At 44.7% G+C, this 26,831-nt stretch overlaps 2 protein-coding genes across 2 annotated transcripts; one reads left to right on the top strand and one right to left on the bottom strand.

Annotated features, from left to right (window-relative positions):
* Nucleotides 1–1,366: 1,366 nt before the first annotated feature.
* On the top strand, nucleotides 1,367–13,406 carry LOC119658143 (cystathionine gamma-lyase-like). Its single transcript, XM_038065411.1, has 6 exons — nucleotides 1,367–1,618; nucleotides 1,670–1,863; nucleotides 5,467–5,557; nucleotides 5,621–5,888; nucleotides 12,807–13,134; nucleotides 13,192–13,406. The coding sequence occupies exons 1-6, from the start codon at nucleotides 1,493–1,495 to the stop codon at nucleotides 13,337–13,339; spliced, it is 1,155 nt and encodes a 384-aa protein (XP_037921339.1). The 5' UTR covers nucleotides 1,367–1,492; the 3' UTR covers nucleotides 13,340–13,406.
* A 90-nt stretch (nucleotides 13,407–13,496) lies between these two features.
* On the bottom strand, nucleotides 13,497–26,704 carry LOC119658142 (modifier of mdg4-like). The gene is made up of 3 exons (XM_038065410.1): nucleotides 26,607–26,704; nucleotides 14,250–14,928; nucleotides 13,497–13,505 (listed from the first exon to the last, which is right to left on the bottom strand). The coding sequence occupies exons 1-3, from the start codon at nucleotides 26,702–26,704 to the stop codon at nucleotides 13,497–13,499; spliced, it is 786 nt and encodes a 261-aa protein (XP_037921338.1).
* Nucleotides 26,705–26,831: the final 127 nt, after the last annotated feature.

The raw sequence follows: 26,831 nt of genomic DNA, 5'->3' as shown, positions 1-26,831 counted from the left end.
TTACTCGCTTAACGGACATTCCTTATCCTGCTTAAATTCCACTCAAGACCTCGGAGTCACTTTCGACAATAAGCTCCGCATTGACACCCATTGCCTCGATGTCATCAATCGAGCAGCAAAATTGTCAGGCTTTATTCTTCGCTCCTCCTCTGATTTTGACTCCATCCAACCCTCCTTAGCTCTCTTCAATTCCCTCGTGAGGAATATCCTCGAGTATTGCTCCGTGATCTGGTCACCCTCCCGTAACTGTAATTGTCTTGCCCTTGAAAATGTGCAACGTAAATTGACCCGTTCCCTCTTCTTTAAGAAAAGCTTCCCTCGTGTGGATTACCCCTCCCGCCACCGCTTTCTGAACCTTCCCTTCCTACAACAGCGTAAATCCTATCTGGATCTATGCACATTTTTTAAACTTTCCTCGGGTCTGATGGACTGCTCCGCCGCTGACGAGATCACCTGCAGTCCTGAGTTCTTATAACACACGTAGCGCAGACATTTTCAACGTGCCCTTCGCAGAGCTCGAAGTCTACTTTCATTCCCCGATTCCCAGGCTTTGCCGAAATTATAATGCAAAACAGCTTGGTCCTTTTAACTTCCCTACTTTAAGTAGTTTTAAATGTAGGATAAGTTTTTTGCTTTCTCCTCCCCCTGAGGACAATAATTAATTGGAATTTTCTCTGTTTGTTGTCCGTTAATTAAATAAATAAATAAATAAATATTATAGTAACCAAAACCCACTCATGTTGATATTAAAGGTAAAACTTCCTCTCAGCTTGTTGGAGAACTCTTATGAATATTGCTAGCCATAAGCCTTTCCCGATGATCTGATCAAAAATGTTAACAGTGGGCTTTTCATCAATGATGAAATTGGAAGGAGCACTTTACAACGATCTCAGTCGTATAACATTCAGTGAAACTCCACTTCTTCTGAATTAAATGAGATTCTTTTTGTAGTTTCCAAAAATTTTATCAAATCTGGGATTAATTGATTGAGGGAGTAGGAAATTGTGATATTTTGGAAAGTTCAAGCTTTTTGACAGTATTCGCAAAAAACGCTTAAAGGTAAAAGATAGAGTGCCCATTCCCTGGACCAATTTTCCTCAAACAAGTGGAACTATCCACCATTAAAATTTGTACCATCATAACGGGCACCCTGTATAATAAATGAGGGCTGCTTTCAATCGAAAGCATCTTAAACTGTTTGTATTTCAATCCCCAATATTTCATCATTGATAAAGGACAATTAATTAATTTCAACAATTTCCAGATATTAGGGCGTGCCTAATATGTGTATGTTTCATTATGCATATGGATGTATATTACTGTATATTCCGGAAAGAAAAATGCGATTGAAGAAACCTCAGAAACCGCCCACGTCAAACTCAGCATTTAGCGAGCACTTCTAGCAATAAGTTATAAATTTTCAGTGACTAGTTTTTAAGATTGCTGTCGTTCATGGCACATTACATTTAAGTTTGGTTAAAGCTAATCAATTATGGATAGTAAGAAGCAAAACTCTGGCTTCGCCACCAAGGCCATTCATTCGAGCAATAATCCAAGCAAATGGGGTGGAAAGTCAGCATCAACATTTAAGGAAAACCCTCAAGATGGAAAAGAAGAGGTATTTATGGCTCCCCAAGACAAATACTAAACTCATTTCTTGGCTCTCTAGTATTTGCATGGAGGCAACTCGAACGCTACAAGGGATACTTTAGAAAATTGTTTAGCGTCGCTGGAAAATGCAAAATATGGTGTAACATTTGGATCAGGATTGGCTGCGATTACGGCTGTATTCAATTTGCTGCGTCCCGGCCACCACGTCATTATAAGTAACTCTGTGTATGGTGGTACAACACAATTAGTCAAGTGAGGTTATTTTTTTTTCGTTTGCAATTTAAATTTATTTCATAGATTGCATCGTCTCTACATGTTTAATTCGAAATTGTTCGGACTCACCAAATGCCATTACCCACAAATTAACTTAGTCTTAGAAGAGCAACTTTAAGCTGTACTGAGTCTCTCTTGGGTTCCCAAGAAATTTCCGCGGTTCCACGGTTCTCACAATGAAAAACAAGAAGGCGTCAGGCCCCGATGGCATCCCGGCGGAAGTCTACAAACTGGTATTTTGCCAACGACCAGAATTGCTGCTTGAAGTGTTCAACGCTTGCTTGAAGGAGGGCATTTTTCCTTGTCGCTGGAAAGTGGCCAGACTCGCGTTGATCAGGAAGGGTAAAGGAGACCCGGAGCTCCCGTCTGCATACCGACCGCTGTGTTTGCTTAACACGGCCGGAAAAGTGCTCGAGAAGCTCATCAGGAGTAGACTCGCTGAAGCGATCCGCGCTGCCGAGGGCTTATCCGCAAGGCAATTCGGGTTCAGAACAGGGAGATCTACAGTGGAACCGAGGAACTCAGCCGCCGATCTCGACCGAGAGTGCTCCTCATAACGGTTGATGTCAGCAATGCCTTCAATTCCGTAAGATGGATAGATATGCTAGGCACACTAAAACTCATTTCACGTGCCAAGCTACCTCTTGCGGATATTGAGGAATTATCTGAAAGACCGCTCCCTGCTCTATGAGACGCTAGAGGGCCAAACGAGGATAAAAATCATGTCGGGAGTAGCCCAGGGATCCATCCTAGGGCCGGACGTCTGGAACGCTTCCTACGATAGTCTGCTGAGACTCGATATGCCCGAAGAGTCGCGCCTGGTCGGTTATGTAGACGACATTGCGGCACTTGTTGCCAGACGCACTGTTGAACAGGCGCAAAGCAGACTTCGCATATTGATGCGACGGGTAAGCGGATGGATGACTGCTCACGGTTTCAGTCTTGCGCTGGAAAAAACCGAAGTAGTCATCTTGACCAGAAGGAGAATTCCGACCCTGCGTCCCATATCGATCGGTGAGTTGACTATAGAGTCAAAAGCTGTGGTTAAATACCTTGATTTAATGCTTGACTCGAAGATGAGCAGCAGCGGACACGGCTGCAGCTGGAGTCGCGCCCTTGAGTCGGCTAATGGCGAATGTCGAGGACCCTATATAACTAAGAGAGGTCTCCTTATGGGAGGAACGCCGTCAGTTCTGCTCTATGGTGCGGAGTTATGGCCTGATGCCCTTGACAAGGAGGTGCATCGTAAACGCCTTCCTCAAGTGCAGAGGCAGGGAGCTTTGCGAGTGGCATCTGCTTATCGCACCGTCTCCGAACCGGCTGTGATGATGATCGCGGGAGTGATCCCCGTTGCCCTCCTTGCCAAGGAGCGCAAAGTTATCTACGGTCGTACGGGCGAAAACTTAAGAGAGATGGTAGCCCATGAAGAACGTCATCGCACCCTTACCGAATGGCAACTTTCTTGGCAAAATGAGCCAAGGGGCAGATGGACTGCGCAGCTCATCGACAAATTAGACCCGTGGTTGAACAGAACGCACGGTGAGATTGATTACTTCCTTACCCAACTTCTAAGTGGGCATGGAGGTTTTCAGCCTTACCTGCACATAAAACCTTAAAAACAAGAAGGGCCAGGATTCTATAGTACTCCCGCAGAAGTATGTAAATTGGTGTTTCACTATCGGCCAGACTTACTGCTCGAGGCATTCAACGCTTGCCTAAAAGAGAAAAAGTTGTTCACGAAATGCTACCATATGCAAAATAAACAATATAATAATTGCATAGCGGCGGGGCGGTGTGCACAATGGTATTTACTTTCGCTAGAAGCACCGAAAAATGCATATAAGTTGTAAATATTGAGGGTTCTACATCTAGTCATCTGGTAATGAGTGCAACGTAATCTGTTCTGCTCTTTTGTGTAGAGGTATAGGCTGGTGCTCTTGGTAGGAGGTGAATCGCAAGCGCCTTGCGCAGGTGTAGAAATGGAGAACTTTGAGGATGGCGTCTGCTTATCACTTTGTTTCTGAACTGGCAATGATGGTGATAGTGGGAGTGATTTCCGTTGCTCTCCTTGCTCAGAAACGTAAAGCCTTGTCAAACGCAACATAGAAGAAACTTTCGATGCGTTGCACACTACTTTATGCAGATTATGTTTTCCTAGCACCTCATACACGGCCTCAGACTAAATCTGAAAAGAATAAAATTTTGACGACCAATCTCGATGAAACAGGTACTAACACTGTCAGTGAGGGTGACATGCCCGCAACTGAGCAATTTACATATCTCAGATTAATGCAATCAAGCAAGGACGAACTGCGTTATGAAATTATTTCATGAATCAACATCATTCAGTGGTGACTATAAGAGACGATGAACGAATATCCAAAATGAGGACATCCGCAATCGATGTAGGGTTGCACCGATCTTGGAAAAATTCCCAAAGAAACGTCTTCGGTGGTATGGGCGTACAATTTGCGCTGACGTGAACTTGCTTCCCAGATTAGTCTGAACATCCAAGTCAAATGACCGAAAAGCCGGCGAAACAACGATAGCGTGATATCGAAACTGATCAAAACGAGCCTACCCCCACCTCTGAACGGGACCAAGGTTGAAAAGGAAGACGAAAGATTACAGTGGGTGGATCACTTAATCCATATGGATGAGGATGATCCAACCCGGAAAATCTGTAGGGAAATGTCTATGGTAGAAAAAAAAGACGTGTGCAGATCCTGCCTTAGAGCGATGGCCTAAGCTAGGAGGTCAGAGAGCTTTTAGGGATATCGAATGTCTACGTAACTCTGAGATTTCTGGTGGCAAGTGTATACCGATTTTTACAGCGTTGATAACGATGATAATGAGTTGTTCAAAACTTACGACCGGGAGCAGTAGCGAACAAAGATGAAGGAACAAGAAGCTGTTCCAGTATGACGAACAATTTAAACAACACAAGTTCTCTAAATTATCGTCTCGAAATGCATCAAATACAGTAAAATCAAGTATCACCTTTAGGTAGTATTTGACAGTCCATGACAGTTCGTTACAGTTGCCTAAATTCAGTTTTCTCGGCCTGAGGTGACCATCTTAATTACTGGCGAGGGTATCTTTCTGGAGATTACATCTAACGGAGAATTCTACTGGCGCGCTTCCCCTTTAGGCCAACAAGCTAAACGGAATCTCCCCGTAGAGGCGAAAATGATTGTGTAAACTAAATAAGGTTAAAGCCCCGGTAACATAAGCAGACAAACATTAGGTAAAAATGATGATAGTACAAAAAGTTCTGTATAATCGTGATATTTCTAGCAATCCATTGAATAGAGAAATGAACAGTTTCTTTACTGTATCTACTCTTATTGCATATGCCGATATTTCGGGAATAACTTGCTCTTTTCACCAGTGACGTGTGCAAACTAATAACCATTGGATCAATATCAATATTAATCAATCAATAACAATGGTCTCCTGGAGAACTAGTGGTAGACGCAGTGGTCTATATTCGACGTAATGTTTGTTTGGTTCTGACAGAAAAAGTTTGATGTTTCTAATAGCATTCAGCATCACTTAATATTTACCTTTTTCAAATTCCAGGGAAGTATTCATGCGGTTCGGTATTGAATTCACTTTCATAAATTTCGTTGAATGTGGTAATTTCCAACAAGTCATGAAACCAAAAACAAAGGTGAGTGCCATACCTGTCTACACTGCATAGTTAATAAAACAACTCGCGATTCGTGCCTTTCAGATGGTGTTCATAGAGACACCAACAAACCCCTTGTTGCATGTGTTGGACATTGAATCGATTGCCAGATCTACCCATATGCAGCCAGGAACCCTACTCGTTGTCGACAATACCTTCACAACACCCTATCTGCAGCGTCCCTTAGACCTAGATGCCGATATAACCGTTACCTCACTATCGAAATATATGAATGGCCATTCTGATGTTATCATGGGGTTTGTGGCAACCAATTGTAAAAGTGTCTATAAAAAGTTGAGGACCCTTCAAACAGGTAAATTTTTAGTTATTTTTCACTATTTTGTAGTCTGACAAAAAACTTGTTTTTCTGTTTGTTCAGTACGAATTATACCCAAACGGTCAAACATATTTTTTGAAAATTCATTAGAAATCAGGAGGTTGCTGACCCCGAGGCGGAAAATACAACACGCAAAGTGAAAGATGAAAGTTAACGCGATTTTCTTTTTGAACTTGTTTGGAATATGTAAAATGGTGGGACTCTGGGGAGCACCACTTTGCCTCTTGCGGCACTGTGGTATCGTACTCTGGCAAGCCTCCCGGAGGTAAACGTGAATTGGGTCTCGGGTCAATGCTTACCACATCTATTAAGTGCTCCCTCGTGTCCTAGGAACCGGTTCTGATACCGGAATTCCAGTCTAGAATGCTGACTATTTCAACAAGACATTATTAGACACCAACGGAGGCCCATACAAGGAGAAGGACGAGGCATTCTCTGAACAATCCAATGCAGTGCAGGAGAGACTTCCCAAAGGTGACATTGTGATTGTGATGTGTGATTTGAATGTCAAGGTGGGCCCTAACAACACTTTACTCGAACATGTGATGAGGAAAGGCGGTCTTGGGCGGTAATGATCATAGATAAGTTTCTAGATGTGTGCATGTTCCACTGGTTTGCCGTTGGTGCTGATGTCGGCCTTGAGTAAGGTCATAACTTCATGGCTTGCCGTTGTGTACGCTTCGCCCCCTCAACCACATATGGCCCATTTTCGTCATGCGACTGTTGTTCGATAGTGAAAAAAACTCTCTTCCTGACCGGACGACAGACCGCCATCACAAATGTTCTTTTCTTTGGTACAAGTCAGGTTGTTGCAACAAAAATGCATGTGGATCGTCAAATGTAGGGAACTGAAAGCCACAGCAAGTGCAGATCAACGTAATGGGCTTGAACTCCAATAGCACGGCAAATCTTGAGAAGTACAGCGTGGCCCGCATCGTATCAAAATAGATTTTATTATTGTGCTGGTCAAGGAGGGAGAAGCTACCGAAAGTAATAATGATTTCAGTACTCTTAACTGCATCAATAGTTTACAGCTGACCACAAGTCTCTAAATGGTCCAGTGAAAAACGCAAAAGATAGGTTCTTCATCCACTATGAATGCAGCTTAGGAGGGGGGAGGACTTTACTACGGTTCTAAACCGTATGACATCCTCTGAGATTCTACTTCTTAGTATGATGCACGCGCAAAAGATACTCGCTAAAATCATTCTGAAACGCATCACGGAACTCCTCGAAAGCTTGATCAACAGAACAGGATGTAATATTTTTTGTTGAGGATGCTGGGAATTCTAAGTCCGCGCCCACTTAGTGACGGACCGAACCACTTGGGGAGCAACTTACTCCCTCTTCCTTTCTTGTAGTTTCCGGACTCCTCTTTTTTTGAGTTAAGCCCAACTTTACAAAAAAAGGTAAAAAGTTGACTGACGGTTTCGTCCAGGTCAGAGGCAACTCATCAGACGCTGCCTCACCTCTGCCCTGGGAGAGTAGGGCATTTTTCATCGATCGTCACTTTCGGTCACGCTGCTGCCAGGGCAGAGGTGAGGCAGCGTCTGATGAGTGGCCTCTGCCCTGGACGAAACCGTCAGTAAACTTTTTGCCTTTTTTGTAGAACAGGATGATTTCTGTTCTGGATCCTCCTGTACCGACTGTATTAACACCACCACTGTGAAATATTGTGTGCAGCTTAGGTCACCGCTCCACCTGCTTGCCGTCGATTTTGGGGAGGCTTTCGGCATCAATAGACAGTGTATATAAAATGGTCTGCACAGAAGGGGCATTATGGCGAAACTAACAGCTATTATCGAGGTAACATAAGCAGGCGCAAAATCTCACAAAGAAGGCAAACAGAATCATACTGAAAATAAACAGCGTTTCTCAGTTTTACAGATCATCGCATTTTTCCTATTTGCAATCTCATGTCGTCCAAAGTACCACCAACGCTAAATCCGCCTTCACTAATTTATCACAAATTTGAAATTGCTACTATCTCGCCAACTATGGCTATGGGAATAACACATAAGAAGTGAGTTAACTGTTGCCCGGAAGCTTCAATCATCAACTCATGTCAGCGTCGTGTCTTCGGCATATTCGGACCTAAGATAATAACTAATGAAAAATTCATACGAAACAGATACCAGTGAGGCATCGTGGCCTGCGACAATAACAAATGAGGAACTTCGCTCACATACGGGCTAGATGGACATGTTGAAAGTGGTAGTGGATGCAATGCAACCTTACTATTCCAGGATAGCCCGCGAATTGGTCGCCCTAGAGTTATGTAGGTTAGTATAGTCGAGGAGAGTGTAAGTTACTCGGAGAATTGTAGGGCGTGATGCTTGTCTGATAGACGTGCTATGACCAGCATAAAGGTTTATGGAAACCATCTATAAGGACTGCCTGAAGTTGTACAAAACTGTCATGACTACCAAGCGATGATCCTGGCTGGACTACTGTCAACATATTTAAAACATGAGCGATTCCGATTAAAGAACAAAGCGACCTATTCTTTAAAAAAGGGGTTTGGTTTTTATATGGAATCTTAGAGCGAAGCGCTGAAGCTACTAGTTCAAACACACTATGCGAAATACTGTCACTTTTTTTCAATATAAAACTTCTTGATGTGATCCTGCATACGGAGTTGAATGGAGGACTGAGCCCTGTAAATCTAGGGTAGACAACGCACGATGAAAACCAGTTAGAAATAAGTCAGTTTGCCATGCCCTCGATCCATACAGCTCTAGGTAGCATTGGTCCATATTAGAAACTATTCCGGCGTTTCCCACAGTAGTGAAGTACGTACTCGGGACTACAGTCCATGGTATCGAATCATAGAAAGTAGCAAAGGTAATGAAAACAAACTCAACTGGGGAATGCAGAATGCATGCAGGGTGGGAATATTTTCCCCGGATATGTATCCAATTGCACGTCACGGATCTAGTAGATTGTAAATCAAAGAATCTATCGGCCCTATTGGATCTCCTTGAAGTCTCAACGAGAGGAAATAATATGGTGGTCAATATCTCAATAAATGGAGCGCACTGCATTCACTATGTCTGCGCGCCATCGTTCCCGGTTCGACGAAATAAGTTTCACCTCTCTCTCTCTGAGAAGACTCCACTCCTCCTCTACTGTTCTGCGCCATATAACTCTAGGGAGCCTTTTCCGTCTTGCACTCTGGGAAAGTGGGTTGCATTGTATTCATCGTCTTTTCTGAAAGTGTGATCTATCCCCTGCCACTTCTGCCTTCTGACCAATACATCTACCCGGCCGCACGTTGACTCGGGTTATCGCTCGAGATTTTCCCAGGTCAGAGTACACCGATGATACGGCAGAGGCAACTGTAAAAGAAGGCGGATCGGGTGTCATCAAGCTTGACGCCGCCATCGGAACGGATAATTAGTCAGATCGGAAGATTGCGATAACTATTCTATTTGCCTCTCTATCCGAACTCAGAGCCGTTTGGCCAAGGTATATGTTTGGTGAGAGAGCACAATAATATCATCAGTATACCAAGGAAAGATTTAAGTCGCCCACGTCCTTAAGATACGGCATCATAAAGAGCGTCGCCGATAACAAGAAGGAATACTATTCCTATCGAATGCAACCTTACCGGACTTCGATTTGAACTTTAAATTCCTCAGAAATTTTATCTCGATGCAACAGTTGATACTTTGTACCATCATAATATCGCTCTGATTATAGTTACTAGTTTCTTCAGAATGCCCCTCCTACATAGAGCACTCCAAATACCCTCACTCTTGACGATGTCGAAAGACTTCTCGAAATCGATGAAGAACATGTGAAGCGAAGAACTACGTACCAGCAGCAGTAGCAGGTCGTCAGAAACTGCAAGTTTAATGATGAATAATTCTGCGAGGAGACTGTCAAGTCCAGTGGCAATACTCCGTTTGAGTGTATTGATGACCGGGATGATTTTTCTTCTGTTTACACGAGGCGAAACTTCACCGACTTTGATACAGATGAGAACCATAGTGAAATATTCTTTCCACCTCTTCATCTGTCATCCTGGATGATGAGTGCCCCTCACAGGATCATCACAAAGTTTGTGAACATCATGTTCTTTCATGAGATACACTTCTGAAATCATTGGATCCCATGGCATCGGGTTTTTGACACGGTTAGATCTACCTTCGCTATTTAGTCTAAAATCTGGAAATACAGGCACCTTAAAGCCAACATTAAGTTGTTTATTTTATATATGCTAATATAAGGGGCAGTACATGCGAAATGATTACCACTGCTACTTGAAAGCTTCAATTTTTCCTGCGCCCCCGTTAGGCCATCGAGGTCCTCTGGCCCGATGCTATCTGGAATAAAGAACTACTTCGGGTGCCAGATGCCAGTAAACGTGTTGATTAGAAAACTATAATGCCAACTACCCCACGCAATTGAATCCAGAGTGCCCCTGGGAGTTTCTGGAAACAAGTGACGTAGAACAGTATGGGAAGAGTGTAGGCTTCTCAGGTGAACCTAGAGATAGCTGAAAGCTGTCGGGAACCACCAGCGATTACTCGTGGCTGTGTTGGACGCTCGGTCTTTCGTGCTTCGTCTGCTCCTCAATGCCTAGACCGAAGAGCTGTTCAGACTTTTCAACTTAATTTCGTGAGCATTTTTTAAGGCGGAGCAATAGACCCGCTTCGAGAAAGCGCAGGGTGGAAACTGGAAACACATGAGAGATGAAAAGCATCAAACTACTACAAGCAAACTATGGAGTATGTACTGCGTCTACAAAAAATGGCAGGATAAAGCCACACTTACATGCAGCTAATCGGATTGTCGGTAAAACATATGGGAACATTACCATCCGCGCAAATGTTATTTCCGCTAACTGTCCGTAAGTAAGGGCAAATAACTAATCAAACAGACAAGATGTGTAACAAGTTCTTAAGTCCCAATAAACATTGCCATACCACAAAACAAAGTCAGCAAAACAGTACATGCGATAGCTAGCCAAGACTAGCTAGCATTCACAGGGCAGCAAAGGCATTACAACCAAATTAAATCCGAACTGCAGGGCCACTAGCCAACTTCAGAGTAAGAAGACTTTCCTCAGAGAAGTACCCAGTGGGAGTACAGAAATTCTAGCAAATAATAGATCAAGCCATCGACCTTCTAGAAGCTCTCTATCGAGTCTCCTAAAAATCATAGCATGAAAGGTGATATATCGTCTTTGCTAAGATTACCACTAAAGTCAACTTAACAGAGAACATTAGCAGGCAACCACTTGAAAGACAGTTGTCATTGAGTCTTTCGGACTATTCCAGTTTTGGGCTGAGAAATTTTCGTCCAAATATTCCAGGGATTCATTAGCTGAATCTTAAATTTTCTCCTTGTTGCTTTAGAAAGATCTCCTTAATTGATTTTCGATCCATTAGACAAAGTGGGGTCCGATTTTCCCGCATAATTTTTACCGGGAATTTTCTTTCTACAGCCTTTCAGAAGATGATAGGAGATGACCGATTTTTACCGACTTTCGCATACCTCTCCAACATAAAAGGCCCTTAGCTCACAACTACACTTAGCCAGAGAAAGCGATTAGACTCATAAACAACGGGGAGATCCCCTCCCCCGATAATTTCCAGAGAGCGCTGTATAAGCTACTGGACAAAGGAACTTCACAGAAATCGCTCGATAAATTAAATTCAACCTATACAACGATGAAATTTAAAAGTGGTACTACGACCACCATCACGACCAAGAAAAATTACGAACTCCTAGCTGCGTTCGAGAGCAGAATCCTATGAAGAATTTTTGGCACCCTACAGGAGAATGAACGATTCTGCAGCCTATATATATATCACGACCGTCTAATCATGGATAAAATCTGGCTCCTGCGGTTGGCAGGTCACTTAATCAGTATGCGTGAGGATGGCCCAGTCCAAAAAGTCTGTAGGGGCAATATCAATGATAAAGAATACTTGGCAGGACGCCAAACGCCGGAGATATTGAATTGATGGACATCGTCGCAAAGTCGGTATATCCAAAGTTCCTTACTAAGGAACTAAGGATCCTTACTAAGGCAGGCCTAGACCGGATGCCGGTTGTTTCGCCTTTAATGATGATGATGATGCAGCTGGAATCATTGAATATATCAGCTTGAAAATCTTGAATCATACAAACCGTGATCAACCCACTACGAAAAGAAACGTTTCTGTTCCACTCACACCCGTTCGCGAGAAGCCATCTCGGTCCATGTAAAGCTCTCCTGATATAATTATTGGAGCGACAATCCAGGAACCAGGACCAGGGTCTTGAAATGTATTAGGGCAGTTCACTTAAAACTGCAACGGTATACTAGAGGGCTACAGTACCCTGTAGGAGGCAATATGGTCAACATTACGCTCACCTGATTTTACTCAGGTACTCATTCACGACTGGGTCAATCGGTATCCGACATGCAGTCATGATAAAAATCCCACTCCCACCAGTGAAATTTGAACCGCAACCTTCCCTACAACAGCCTAGCGTTCTAATCACAGAGCCACCAGGACGCAGGGCTCTCTTAAAGCGGAATTATCAATCTAAAAAGAAATTTGATTGCGAAGATTGGTTTGAGTGATGACAGATTTGTGGGCTCATCTGGGTGCAAAGTTTCCTACGAAGTTAATCGGCGTCGATTAACGATACTTGTGGGAAATGCATTTTAGTCATATATGCCCAAGAAGGAAATGGAGAGAATCTAAAGCATATATGACTCTAAAAGTCAAGTTGACTGTTTGTAGTCCTAGAAATTTCAGCATGAGGCACCGTCCAAGGGTTTAACAGTTCAATATCAACTAACATAACATAAAACTGTTGTTTAAACTTAATTCTTCTTTCTTTCATGATATTATAAAATTTCTTCTAATAACACAACAATAATGCTGCTTACAGTTACCGGAGGTGGTCCATCTACCCTCGATTGTTATCAAATGCTTCGTAGCATCAAAACATTGTCCCTACGTATGGACCAGCACGGCAAAAGTGCTTTGTGCGTTGCCAAGTTCCTGGAAGGCAACAAATTTGTGGAAAAAGTTAGCTACCCTGGCCTTAAATCGCATCGTCAACATGAACTAAATCGTCGCCAGTCCTATGGTTCTTCGGGTATCGTGTCCTTTTGGATAAAGGGACGTCTCAAGCAAGCTAATAAGTTCCTTAATTCGCTGAAACTGTTTCAATTGGCAATCAGTTTTGGTACTTGCCAAAGTTTAGCACAATTGCCGTACGTAACAGCCAACCTTGAATATCAATTACGTTCTAATTCTATTTTGAATTTCAGTTACACAATGACGCACGGTAATTTATCCCCAGAAGCAAAACAAATTGCCGGAATTACGGAGAATTTAATATCCTTATCAGTAGGACTAGAGGATGCCCAGGATATAGTTGCTGATTTGGATCAAGCCCTGAAAGCCTCTCAAAAATAAATCGATTTCTGTATAATTTATTGGTTAATAAGAATGTTTGGAGTGGATTAAAAACGGCTTGTATTTATGTAGTCGATTCATTTCAGCTAAATTTTAAATTTTGACCATCAATAACATGATCGCTTCGGTTTTATAGCACAAGATGGAAATACTTACCTTATAGTATCTGAAGATGCATTTAAATACATATATACGAAGTGTTGGACCCCCTTCTGCGGTGGTGGTTAAAAAGAGTCTTCGTAGGAATGTAATTCGAGTCTTCCCTGATTAACGACCTACGATACGAGATGGCTAAACGCTTGAATTCACGACAGGAGGTACATGCTGTTTATACTGATTTCTCCAAAGCCTTTGACACCGTTGACCATAACATTCTCCTCTCTAAACTTTCTTCGCTAGACTTCCCTCCCTCAGTCATCTCCTGGCTTTCCTCCTATCTCTCGTACCGTTCCTGCAAAGTTTCTTTTCATGGTCACTCTTCTCGTTCCTTCTCTCCTTCCTCTGGTGTTCCCCAAGGCTCTACACTTGGCCCCCTACTCTTCCTGTTTTTTATCAATGACCTCGCCTCCATCCTCACCTGTCCGTATTTGCTTTACGCAGACGACCTTAAATTATTTGCCTCTGTTTCGTCTCCATTGGACTGTGCTCTCTTACAATCCAACCTTGATAATTTAGCCCGTTGGTGTTCGGTCAACAAGCTAGCACTGAATGTCAACAAATGTCACTGGATGCGCTATTCCCTGAAACCCTCCCCATCATCCTTTTACTATTCTCTCAGTGGTCAACCCCTTTCACTACTGACCTCCTTCAAAGACCTGGGTGTAATATTCGACGATAAACTTCGTTTCAATTCCCACTTCGTTGACATCATCAATAGAGCTTGTGGCGCGGCAGGATTCGCAACATTCACTGTCGGTGCAGTGTGCGGCGTGATACTACGTTGCGCGGGACGTTTTTGTGTTTGTTGTACTAATGTGGCTTGTTGGTGTTGTTGCGTAGTTTGTGTTTGTTGTAAAACTAATTGGTTGGTGGGTTTATTCTCATCTCCACTATCTTCTGACTCTAACTTATATCTACTTCTTTGATTTGATGTTCGTGCCCGCGGTGACGTTGTTGTTGTGGCTGTTGTCATTGTTGGGGTGGTTATTGTTTGAGGTTGCGGCTGAGGGGCGGGTGTTGATGGCTTAGCAGGCGATTGAGATGGTGCCGGTTCACTATCAGTCAACCCTTTAATTTGCAGCGCTTCTGCTGTACTAATAAAGGCGGGGAGGGCATCTTGTTTCACGTTCACCTCTCCGCAGTACATGAATTGTATTAAATCCTTTAACGCGGTATGGCTAACGTCTTTCAGAAACACGAACGCATGTTGATTGGCGGGCATTTGCGTAAACATTCGCCGAAAATATGGCGAACAAACCGACAAAACCAGCCGATGCGCCTTCACAAACTGCCCCTCCGCCGCTAACGTCACGTCCACCAAATCGCCACGGCACAGCGACTCGTGGAATCCGGCCGATAAATTGCTATTAAAGTTGTTCCAACAAAATCGGAACCTGACTATGGCGAAGAAGCGGCGGATGTAGAGGCGGCTGAACAGGAAGCGACATATGTTGAGGATGATTCTTATGGCGATATGAAATATGATGAGAGCTACTTTACGGAAAATGAAGAAGGGGGCGGGACTACGACTGGAGCGACAACCTCAACGGCTGCAGTGAAACAATCTGTATCATTTTCGGATTCGTATGTAAGCGATACGGGTGAACAGCAGCAAGCTGCAACAGAAGCTCAAGAAATTTTCATACCAAGATGTGGACGTCAAACCTTCATTATCAGTAGGAAAGGTGGCATTCTAGTGGCTATAAACAATTACGTGTATCGCTCGAATTTGAAACGGCATGGTCGGCCTGGACGAAGAGTCCATACTTCTGGTGTCCGACGTGGTGAAGTCGACATCGTATGTGCAGCTCAAGAGCGAGTTGATCAGGCGCCTGTCGGCAAGCGAGTCGGCAAAATTAGACCACTTGCTGGCAGGTTTAACCTTAGGTGATCGAACTCCTAGCCAATTGCTTCGTGAAATGAGGCAATTGGGTGGGAGTAAGATCGGCGAAGACCTGATCAAGTCGCTCTGGCTGCGTCGGCTCCCGGAGGGCACCCAGGCGATCCTCGCTTGCGTCTCCGGTTCCTTGGAGGAACTGGCAGCGACGGCCGACCAGGTTCAGGAGGTGTACGTACGCCCAACCTTGGCGGCCGTTCAACCACCGTCGGATGAGGTGGGTGAATTGAGGCGCGAGATTGCTGCATTAACAGCCAGTATGGCCGAGATGCGGGTGACGTTGGACGCTCAGCGTTCGGGCGCCAGATCGCGAGCACGCTCGCGGTCTGCCATCCGAAAAGGGCGATCAGGTAGCAGGTCGTCAAGACAGTCCACGGACCCAGGGATTTGCTGGTACCACCGCAGATTCGGGGATAAAGCGACAAGATGTACGCTACCGTGTAGATTCTCTCCTACCGCAAAAAACTAGGTCCGCGGGGGGTCTTGGCGGCGGCCACCCAGAACGCAGCATTTGAAATTTATTTCGAATGTTGCGAATCCTGCCGCGCCACAAGCTTCCAAAATGTCTGGTTTTATCCTACGTTCCTCGTCCGACTTTACCTCAATCCAGCCCTCCTTAACACTCTTCAATTCCCTTGTCAAAAACATCCTTGAATATTGCTGTGTAGTCTGGTTCCCCTACCGCATCCGTGACGGCCGCGCTCTGGAAGCTGTACAACGCAAATTCACCCGGACCCTCTTTTACAAAAAGAACCTTCCACGGGTTGATTATCCGTCACGACTCCGCACCCTCAATCTCCCCTCCCTACAGCAACGCCGTATCTTCCTTGATATGTGTACTCTTTTCAAACTCTGCAATGGTCTGATGGACTGCTCCGCCAACTCGGATATTACTCTCCGTATCGCCTCGTCTCATAACACACGTAATGCGGACATTTTTTATGTACCCTTCGCCGAGCTCGAGATTTACTTTCACTCTCCGATCCCGAGGTTTTGCCGGTCCTACAATGCCCTACAGCTTGGTTCCTTTGACTCTATGTCCCTCTCTAGCTTTAAGCGCAAAATATGCCATTTACTTGCTCCTCCCTCTGAGGACAATATGTAATAAGAAATTTGCTTTCTGTGTATTGTCTTCATTAAATAAATAAATAAATAAATAAATAAATAAATAAATGGCGGCACCACACCAAACTAAACTCAGCAGATCATCAGCGCGAAAGAAAATATCGTGAAAATCCGCGTACTTCCTCGACGACCTCCCTTTTTTGTGATGGTGTTAATGCATCTGGCCGTGTTTGATAGAGAAATTTTCCAGCTTGGTGCCAAAACCAATCGTAGAAGGCGGCGATCCGAATAATATTGCAATGACTTTTTATCAATTCCGTATTGTATTTATATATGTATGTACTGGTTGTTTTTGGTGACAGGCCCCGCGACAGGTCGACCAAGAAAATGCATACAATGTCGTTTCAAACATGATGATCGGATTGAGTCACAAGCCTCGGATTGAGTCGACGCGGCAGGACGGGCCCCGGTCCTGTCGAGAAATGGGCAAGGGTTCTTGACGCATGGACGGCGTCAGGCCATAAGCAAGTTAATCCGAACACAATGAACAAAACAAATACGTGTCTGCGCGCTAAATGTTGGTACCCTAACCGGAAAGACCGAGGAACTCGCAAGAGCCCTTCGGAAAAGGCGCATTGATATCTGCGCTCTGCAAGAAACCTGATGGTCTGGTGCCAAAAGCTGCGACATTGAATGCGAACGCGGTAAAAATGGCTACAAACTTCTCTATTTTGGTAACCTACACACTCAATATGGTGTTGGCGTTGCCATCTCAGAGGGTTTCCGTGATGCCATTAAAGAAGTCGAACGATTTGATAACCGGCTGATGAAGCTTACCATTATATCAGCTGATTGCACTATTCACTTCTTCACCCCGTATGCACCACAGACAGGTCGACCTGATGCCGAGAAAGATGCCTTCTGGCAACTTCTCGATGAAAAGACTTGTCACGTGCCTGCTGACAATTATATAATCATTGCCGGCGACCTTAATGGTCATGTGGGTGAAAAGGCAGACGGTAACAGGTGGCAGGGGGGAAAGGGTTCGGAGCGCGCAATGAGGGTGGCGAGCGTATAATCGATTTTGCGGACACCCATGACCTTGTACTTATGAATACATGGTTCATCAAACGATTGTCTCATCTTCCCACATTTTATAGTGAGAACAGTAAAACGCAAATCGACTATATTCTCATGAGGCGCCAACATTTTACCACTGTCACTGATTGCAAAGTCGTTCCCTATGAGACCATCGCACCTCAACATCGGCCGTTGATTGCTGTCCTGCGAATTAAGCCACCGATAAAACAGCGTGAGGAACGCACTGGCCCGCCGCGCATTAAATGGTGGCGATTTGGTGAGAGGAAAGAAGAAACGGTCTCACTCATACGATTGCCGGCCATTACGAATGTGGAAGAATCATGGAACCAAATGAAAGACACGATCCACAAAGCGGACTCTGCAACCCTCGGGGTCACCAAGCCGGGTAAGCGGTACATCAACTGAGATACTTGGCTTTGGAATGATGATGTTGAAATGAAGGTCCGTGAAAAGAAACGCCTCTACCACAAATTTTTCGACGATAAAACGCCTGCTAATTGGCAAATTTATAAGAATGCCAACCGGGAAGCAAAGAAAACGGTCGCTGTCACCCGAGCGAACCATTGCAAAAATCTTTACCATAAACTGGACACTCGGGATAGCGAGAGAGATCTGTATCGACTTGCTAAAAGCCGTGATGAACGCAGACAGGATATCGAACACTTCTGTTGCGTTAATGACAAGAACGATACTTTGCTTACCAACCGTCGAGCCGCAACGGATAGATGGCGAGAATACTTCGAGCAGATTTCAACTAAAGAATTTGCTCATCCTCCACTTCCACAATCATTGCCGACATTTTGACCAGTTCCACCAGTCAGCGCAACTGAAGTCGAGGAGGCAATAAACAAATGAGATCGGGGGAAGCAACAGGACCTGACGACACCACATCTGAGCTCTGGGAAGCGAAGAGCTGAGACCCGACACTGTAGCTCAGTGAATTCTTTAACCGGGTTATTCAGGAAGGAAGAACATCATCTGACTGGCAAGAAAGTACCACTGTTCCAATATGGAAAAAGAAAGGTAGCCCAGCAGAATGTTCAAATTACCGTCCGATCCGGTTACTTTCCCATACCATGAAGATTTTTGAACGCATTTTTGACAACCGTATTCGCGAAATCGTTGAAATAACCGTGAATCAAGCCGGATTTGTCAAGAACTGCGGAACTACTGACGCAATACACGCTGCGTGGTTACTCATGGAGAAACACAGTCAGAAGCATCGCCCTCTTTACATTGCCTTTCTGGATCTAGAGAAAGCGTTTGACCGTGTACCACACCAACTCATCTGGTATGCTTTACGACAACACTTCGTGCCAGAAGAACTCGTCCACTGGGTTCAATTGCTCTACCACGATCCGAAAAGTAAAGTTCGAAGTATGGCGGGTGTATCAAAACCGCTTTGTGTCTCTGTTGGTGCTCATCAAGGAAGCGCCCTCTCACCACTCCTCTTTGTTCTTGTTATGGACACCGTCACACGGGATATCCAACGTCCAGCGCCCTACACACTGCTTTATGCAGATGACGTTTTCCTAGCATCTGAAAGCAAAAATGATTTCGAGCAACTTGTTCAAAAATGGAATGATCGCCTCATGCAACACGGTCTCACATTGAATCTAAACAAAACTGAATTTTTGATGACCGATCCCCATGAAACAGGCACAATCACTGTCAGCGGCAGTGATCTGCCCAAATTTGAGCGATTTAAATACCTCGGGTCAATGCTATCAGCCAATGGAGAACTGCGTTATGAAATTGCTTCATGCATTAACGCAACCTGGATGAAATGGCGTTCCACAACTGGTGTTCTTTGTGATCGACGTATCAACGAACGTCCGAAATCTAAAATTTACCGCAATGTCGTCCGTCCAGTCGCTCTCTATAGTTCTGAGTTTTGGCCGGCTATACTTGCGGTAATGGAGACGAAGATGCTACGTTGGACTTGTTACGTCACACGTTTAGATCACATTCGAAATGAGGATATCCGCGATCGTTATGGGGTTGCACCGATCGTGGAAAAGTTGCGAGAGAGGCGTCTTCGATGGTATGGTCACGCAATTCGTGCAAACGAGAATTCACTTGCCAAGATTGGTCTGAACATCGAAGTCGATGGTAAACGACCAAAAGGCAGACCTAAACAACAGTGGCTTGATACGCTAGATGGGGATTTGAAAGCCTCGAGATTGCACCCAGATCAGGCATTCGATAGAGCCAAATGGCGAAGCTGATCACGACGAGCCGACCCCGCTTGTGAATGGGACAGAGGCTAAAGAAAAAGAAGAAAATGTATGTATTGGTTGTTTATAGCTAGTCACTTAGTTACATGAATTCACCCATACAGAAGTGCTCTAGAAACATGATGCACAATACATTACCATTTGCACAGAACACACTGCGATCTTCACTCGGCCTCAAACCGGATGATTCATTTTTTGTCCTGCTTTTTTGACAAGTTTCACCTCCTGTACAATGGGAACCAGGATGGCCTTCTGAGAGCACATGTTTGAGGAGGATTCCTGAGGGGTGGGCTCTCGGCTCAGTTATTTGTGGTTGACCCCCTTGTGAAAGTTTCATGGTGGTTATGGTTGAGCCGATATCATGGACAGAGCTCTTCGTGGGCCTAAGTGTGGAGTTGCGCTATACAACTCTGGCGCCGTATCCCTTAGTTGCGGCAGAAGTGTTAGATAGGTCCCGCATCCACTGGTATGAATACTGAGCCTGCACTCAGTATAAACCTGTATCGCTGTGCAAATTACGGCAGCGCTCTAATTGTGGTTTCCAAATCAATCTGTGTCCGAAGAGGACCATGCCTGCCCGGCTGGTACTCACGTTAAATTCTCAAGACTTTGGAAGGTGGCAAGGCTCGTGCAAATTAGTGAAGCTCCTCGAACATGAGCGAAATGATCATAAAGAGTATACTAACCGAAACGATACGTCCAGTGAGGGAACTATTCCCGAAACAGGTCAATTTTACAGCAGCGAGATCCACAGTATCATGGAAGTTATGGATGCTGAGGAACCCAGCATTAATCTCGACGAGTAGTGTACCTCGTTATGCTTCATGGCAAAAATGCCTTCGATTGCATGAGATTGCAGAGTAGCTAGGCACACCAGGAATTAAAAATTAATTCCACGCGCCGCCATAAGTCGGCTGATGACAAACATTGAGGGCCCTATCTCTAGCATAAGACGTCTTCTTATGAGTGCTGATCTATGCCTCGGTAGTTTCGGCTGATCGTATCGTAAGCGAAAGGCACAGATACAGAGGTGGGAAGATTTGCGGGTGTCGTCTGCCTACGGCGCTGTCTTAGACCCGGCTGTTGGTGATCGCTGGAGTGATCCCCGATGCCATCCTTACTAACGAGCGTAAAGAAAAGTACAAGTACAAAGGGGGTGGTGGCTCCTGAAAAGCGGCAACATGCACCAAAAGAGTGGCAACCCCCTTGGGAAAACAAGTCAAGAAGCAAATAAACTGGGCAGCATCTTATATAGACATATGGCAAATCCGGAACTATGGCGAAATTGTTTCCTTACCCTGCTTATTAGCAGGCCAAGTGGTTTTCAGTGTTACCTGCACAAGACGGGAATGAATGCTGAGGGGCACTGACAGATGATGCCGTTTTGCGTATTACGTTCGGGTTCATATTCTCGCGTAAATGATTGACCTCGACCGGCAGATGAACTTTAAGGGTTTCTTTCGAGTAACATTTCCCTTTCCTCTCTCCCCTCTGTATGGTGAAAGGAATTGCCTGATTTAAATGCTCCCTAAGGCGTGAGAATAGTAAAGTTAGCCCTAAGCAACATGTCTAACGGCTAGTTCTCTAATGACAGGGCGATGTTTAGTTGGTAGTGTTACTTACGGCTGCGGGAATCCACAACTAAGTGAAACACATTCACCTACTTTATCCAAAGAAAGAAACGGGAATATGACCAAGGAAAATAAAATATGAAGAAATATCGTATAAACATAAATTAGAACCACGTTCTAATTTCAGAGCGGCACATGAAAACAAATTAGTTGTTCTATTTTTCAAACTTTTCTCATTTCTGCGAGTTCTAATTCTCGAGCTGCTACTGTATTGTGTATCAAAGTAAACATCCAATGGTACTTCATAAACAAATGCGATAATTAACAAAGAATTCTATGATATTCCTCTTTACCCTATACATATGAACATTTGTTACGGTCCAACTCTCTTGAAACCAATTAGCGTCATAATTTGTGGTATCTTTGTAACTACTTTTGACAAAACTCATTAACAAATTCAGTGAAATCTCTCTAAATCGAGCTTCTTCTAAATCACATTACTCTCTAACTCGAACTGTTCGGCCTTTCATTGGCGTTGGCCTAGAACTCGCGGACTAATAGTGCGTTGTCATGATAGAGTTTCCAGATAGCAGAGATGTCTTTGCTCGTCCTGATGAATGACACCTTTTGGAGTCTTTCCAGTATATCCACGTAGTAGGCAGCGTTAATTGTCTGTCCTTCAGGAAAAAATTTCTCATGGATCACTCCTTCACAGTCGAAAAAGACAAAGAGCATTGTTCTCACTTTTGATTTGCTCATTCTTCTCTTTCTCGGCTCAAAGCTTTTTCGTTTTCTTTCTGGGTCGTATTGAAAAACCCAGGTTTCATCACCAGTGATGACGTTGTCCACGCATATTCTCAGCAAGATTGGTAAGAATAAAGGGGCGGTTGTTGAGAAATATAACCACAACCGAATGGCAGACGAAGGCGAAGCCCACCGCTCTCAAACGCGATTGATCTCAAGAGGAGGTCGAACAAAAACACAAGCAGAGTGAACAAGAGCTCGGATGCTAAGCAACCTCTGGGGGAAAGTAAGCAACAACAGCCAGCCGACGAGTCTCGAACTGCGAAAACCTTCGTCGACATGGTCAGGAGCCACTTACGTGTGGCGCTGGCGAATGGCAAACAAGCGCCGAAGTTGTGGACCAGTGTTGGGGCCAAGCTTTCGGAAATGAACAATTGAGCATCTCATGGAACCCAAAGGCGAACACACGGGATCCATCCCTTACTTTGATTTCTCTCAGGGGGCCGTAGGCTCGACGTTATAACTTGCGAGGACCAATTTTCCAGGGACTTTCTAAGTTGCTAGAGAAAGACATCGACATCGCATTAATACAGTAGGCTTAGGTCGGAGGTGACCGAACCATCAAGGGCTCCAAAGCAAATATTATAATTTCTTCCACAGCATAGGAGACGCTGATCAGGACAGATCTAGAGCATGTATCCTCCCGAGGAAGCAAGCGTTTCTTTATCCGAACCTGAGTTCCAACGACCTAGTCGTGGTCAAACTAGAGCAGGCGGAGGAAGAGAACGTGTTTATTTCCTCGGCCGATCAGCTCCGCCAGAAGAACTACAACATTTGACGAGCACCATAGCAAGAAAGAAGGCCAACCTGTTGATAGGGTGCGACGCTAATGCAAGGCATCCCCTTTGGGGCAACTCAACTGGGAAATCAACGAGAGAGGTGATGCATCCTGTAGTCTTATTATTAATACCAATTTATGGGCTTGCAACAGGGGCAGTACACCAATCTTCTATTTCCCCAGCTAGAAGAACTGTGAGGATTGGGAAGAGGTATCACTCTACTAGCCGACAATGGAATTCCTAGGGCGGCGAACTGGGGAGTGTCTGACTAGAGATCCTTCTCAACTCATAGTTGGATACTTTCCAGTTTTGATCTCGCCACAGAGACCCCAGAAGGATCGACTGGAGGAAGTTTGGTCAAGTAATCAAGAACAAACTCTCCGATGCGCAAATTGGCACAACAGACGACGAAGTGGAGTCAAACGTCGAGACTCTGGAAAAGGCATTCGATATCGCCTTTAAAGTTTCGTGCTCTGCTAAATACAGAAAGAAGTCACTGCCAACGTGGAGGAATGAAGATCTCTGCAGCCTAACGAAGCTGACCAGGGAAATTTTCAACATCTGCGTCAGGGATAGACAAGGACTACCTGAAGAAGGACAAGAGGCGGTCTTGGTTTGACTATTGTCAGATCATCGAAAGCACCAGCGAATCCGCAAGGCTCAGTAAGGTTCTGTGCAAGAAACATAGGAGCCCATCCTTTCTTAAAAAGTCGGAAGGTTCCTGGGCGGAATCTTATGGTGAAACCTTAGAGCTTAGGCTCAGACGCACTTTCCTGCTAGTGAAGAGGACTGTGAGTCGCAGCCTTGCTTGGAGGGTTTGCAACCACCCCAGGCGTGCGAGAGTATCAAATCAGTAATTACCAAAGAGAAGATCAGATTCTCCGCATATAAATCTCCCGCTCCGGATAGCATAATCCCAATCATGATATAGAAGCAGCAGGACAGGGTTGTGCCGTGGCTTGTCTAGATTTACCAGAGCTGTATTTTTTAAGATACGTACTACAGTGTTGGACGCGCACGAGTGAGTGAGTTCGCGACTCCAAAATACAATTGGAGTAAGCTACTAGTCTATCAATTTTAGACTTAACTACAAATAGAAGACAATATCTAACCTCATGGAAGGAGCTTTGGGAAAGGTGTGTCTGTGGGCCGCAAGATGCGGACTCGACATAAACCCAACCAAAATGGAACTGATGCTATTCACCACCAAGCCAAGTGTACCCGAATTTCGTCTACTGCCGCTGAATGGACAAAGATTGATTCTTTCCTCCAATGTAAACTATCTGGGTGTAATCCTGGATCCAAAGCTAAATTGGAGATTGAGCTGAGACTATACAGACTTCTATGCCTGCGAGAGAAGCTTAGCAAAGAAATGGAGTCTCCGGCCGAGGATGATTCTCGGGATGTACACAGCTGTGGTACGTCCAATCCTAACGTATGACTCTATTGTATGGTTGCTGGCTTTGAGCAAAAAGTACAATAGAACGAAGCTAAGATTCAAAGAACGGTGTGTGGCAGATGACGGACAGGCCTGGCGAGGCTCTGCTCTTGGCAGTCCTTCGGCGGGTACAGTCGGTATTTCGCTTCCGGCTGTCAGGGGCGGAATCTACTCACACTACTTATGAGCCGCGGACCTCAGATGGCGAAGGTTTACCACCTGTGCCAAGTAGAGGAGGATTTGGCCCGCTCCTAACGAAACTCGATCACGAGAGCTCTTGTGCCAGACATGAGAAAATACATAAAAGATTACGGCGGTCTGCACGGGGCACTGGCGCTGCAGACCATGCTGCAAGTCTCGGTATACCCCACAGTCCGAATTGCCGACACTCCGGAAAAGGGAGAGGAAAACCTTAGGCACTTCCTTTGCGAACTAGGGTGAGGCTAGGGTCACTGGGTAAACCATTATTCGGGAACCTTAGAGAGATTTCTAGCTGCAGGGTGGGAGAGCTGCTCTCCGTCGTGAATGCTACATGCTAGCTCTGGCGATCTGAGCCGGCTTGACTCTACCTACCTTCTCTCATAACAGCAGGCATCGTCTTAGGAGTCTGCAGCATTAAGACGACGCACCACAGCGCTATTTGGGCTCCTCGGAATGGCCATTGATACCCACCTACCTGCTTACCTTGGGCAGGTTCCCGCCACTGTACAAAAGTGCCCTCAATTTACCTTTTTCCGCATTAAAAAACTGGCTCTTTCTACACAAATACGACTGAATGAGAAGGATGCTGGAAAAACCTGTTGTAAAATTACGAATTCCCCTTAGAACTTTATCTCTCTTTCATCATCATGAACGGCACAACAATCGGTATCCGGTCTAAACTTATCTTAATAATGAACTCCAGACACCCCGGTTTTGCGCCGAGGTCTACCAATTCGATATCCCTAAAAAATGTCTGGCGTCGTGACCTACGCCATCGCTCAATTTCAGGCAGGGTCTACTTCGTATTTTTTTGCTAAGAACCCAGCTCTCCGAGGAATACATAAGAACTGGCAAGATCATAGTCTTGTACAGTAAGAGCTTTGACCCTATGGTGAGACGTTTCGAGCGGAACAGTTTTTGTAGGCTGAAATAGGCCCTGTTGGCTGCCAACAACCGTGTGCGGATCGTCGTAGTTGTTATCGGTTGTGATTTTCGACAAGAGAAATTTTCAACGGTCTGAAAGTTGTAGCCTCCTATCTTTATTATTCTGATTTGACCATTGCCATTTAATATTGTTCGTTCTTTGGTTTTTGGCGCTGACGTTGCCACCATGTACTTCGTCTTGCCTTCATTGATGTGCAGCCCAAGATCTCGCGCCGTCTGCTCGATCTGGATGAAGGCAGACTGTACATCTCAGGTTGTTCTTCCCATAATGTCAATATCGTCAGCGTACGCGAGTAGTTGGGTGGACTTAAAAAGGATGGTGCCTCCCGCATTTACATCTGCATCGCGAATCATTTTCTCCAGAGCCAGGTTAAAGGGGACGCATGATAGGTCGTTCCCGTGTGTTAGCCGTTGTTGAAGAGTCTCGAGAGTGATTCTGCTTTTATCTGGCCTTGCATATTGGTCAGCCGGTGTACGGAATTCTCTCATGGCCGTGAACAGTTTCATCCTGGCTATGCTATCATAGGCGGCTTTAAAGTCGATGAAAAGATGGTGCGACTGATTCCAGCATCGTTTATGTGGATTTATGGGTGCACGGGGTATTGGGCCTAGCAAGATAGGGATCTTTATTTCCCTTTAGCTCTTCTAAAGGTTTGGAAATGCTAGTTCTAGTGAAAGTGTTAAAAGGAACAGAGCATGCAAATACCAAACAGTTGATAGGGCTGAATGGTTCAGCTTAGTGGGAGGCAGCAATCACCCCACAGATGAACCAATATTGAAAGAAAAGGCCCTGAACTTCACAGAGCATAAACTGTCCTGCTTTCAAAGCCCGCGACGATTAACTGTAGAGACATGGGGTGTATGAAAAAAATATATCTCGCGAAAGTGCAGCAATCAAGAAGCGATAGATGACGGAAGATATAAATGAAAACAGTCTTTTTTTTTAAGTGCTTACGAAACGGACGGAAACGGTGCTACAAGGAGGCAAATGAGAATTCGACTTAGAGATTTCACTGCAATATAAATACTATAACTTCCTTTTTTTAAAATAATTAGATTAAATTGCTTACCTTAGAGTTAATCCTGGCCTTTCAGCAGATCTGTTCTGTGTGCTCTTCTTTACCGCACTATTCCCGCGTTGGGCCACTTTCAATAGTCGACAAAACATAATTGAATTTCTCAACGTTCAAACCAACAAACTTTCTAAATACAGTCATCATTCAACAAGTGGTTGTGGTGGAATGTTCAGAAACCCCTCCATTGACCTCGTAAATCAACGGCTAATTTTTGCGCGT

The sequence above is a fragment of the Hermetia illucens genome, chromosome 5 (genome assembly GCF_905115235.1).
Source record: "Hermetia illucens chromosome 5, iHerIll2.2.curated.20191125, whole genome shotgun sequence".
In the NCBI taxonomy this organism is placed as follows: Eukaryota; Metazoa; Arthropoda; class Insecta; order Diptera; family Stratiomyidae; genus Hermetia; species Hermetia illucens.
The sequence above is the reverse complement of the archived record's forward strand: the minus strand, read 5'-3'. Positions and strand labels throughout refer to the sequence as shown.

Excerpts from the sequence above, each read along its gene's own strand:
- LOC119658143 (XM_038065411.1), top strand. The coding sequence starts at position 1,493 with ATGGATAGTAAGAAGCAAAACTCTGGCTTCGCCACCAAGGCCATTCAT. Across the intron at positions 1,619-1,669 it reads CTCAAGATGGAAAAGAAGAG|TATTTGCATGGAGGCAACTC; the intron begins GTATTTATGGCT and ends TTGGCTCTCTAG. Across the intron at positions 5,558-5,620 it reads TCATGAAACCAAAAACAAAG|ATGGTGTTCATAGAGACACC; the intron begins GTGAGTGCCATA and ends CGTGCCTTTCAG.
- LOC119658142 (XM_038065410.1), bottom strand. The coding sequence starts at position 26,704 with ATGTTTTGTCGACTATTGAAAGTGGCCCAACGCGGGAATAGTGCGGTA. Across the intron at positions 14,929-26,606 it reads AGGCCAGGATTAACTCTAAG|CCGCCTCTACATCCGCCGCT; the intron begins GTAAGCAATTTA and ends CTTCCTGTTCAG.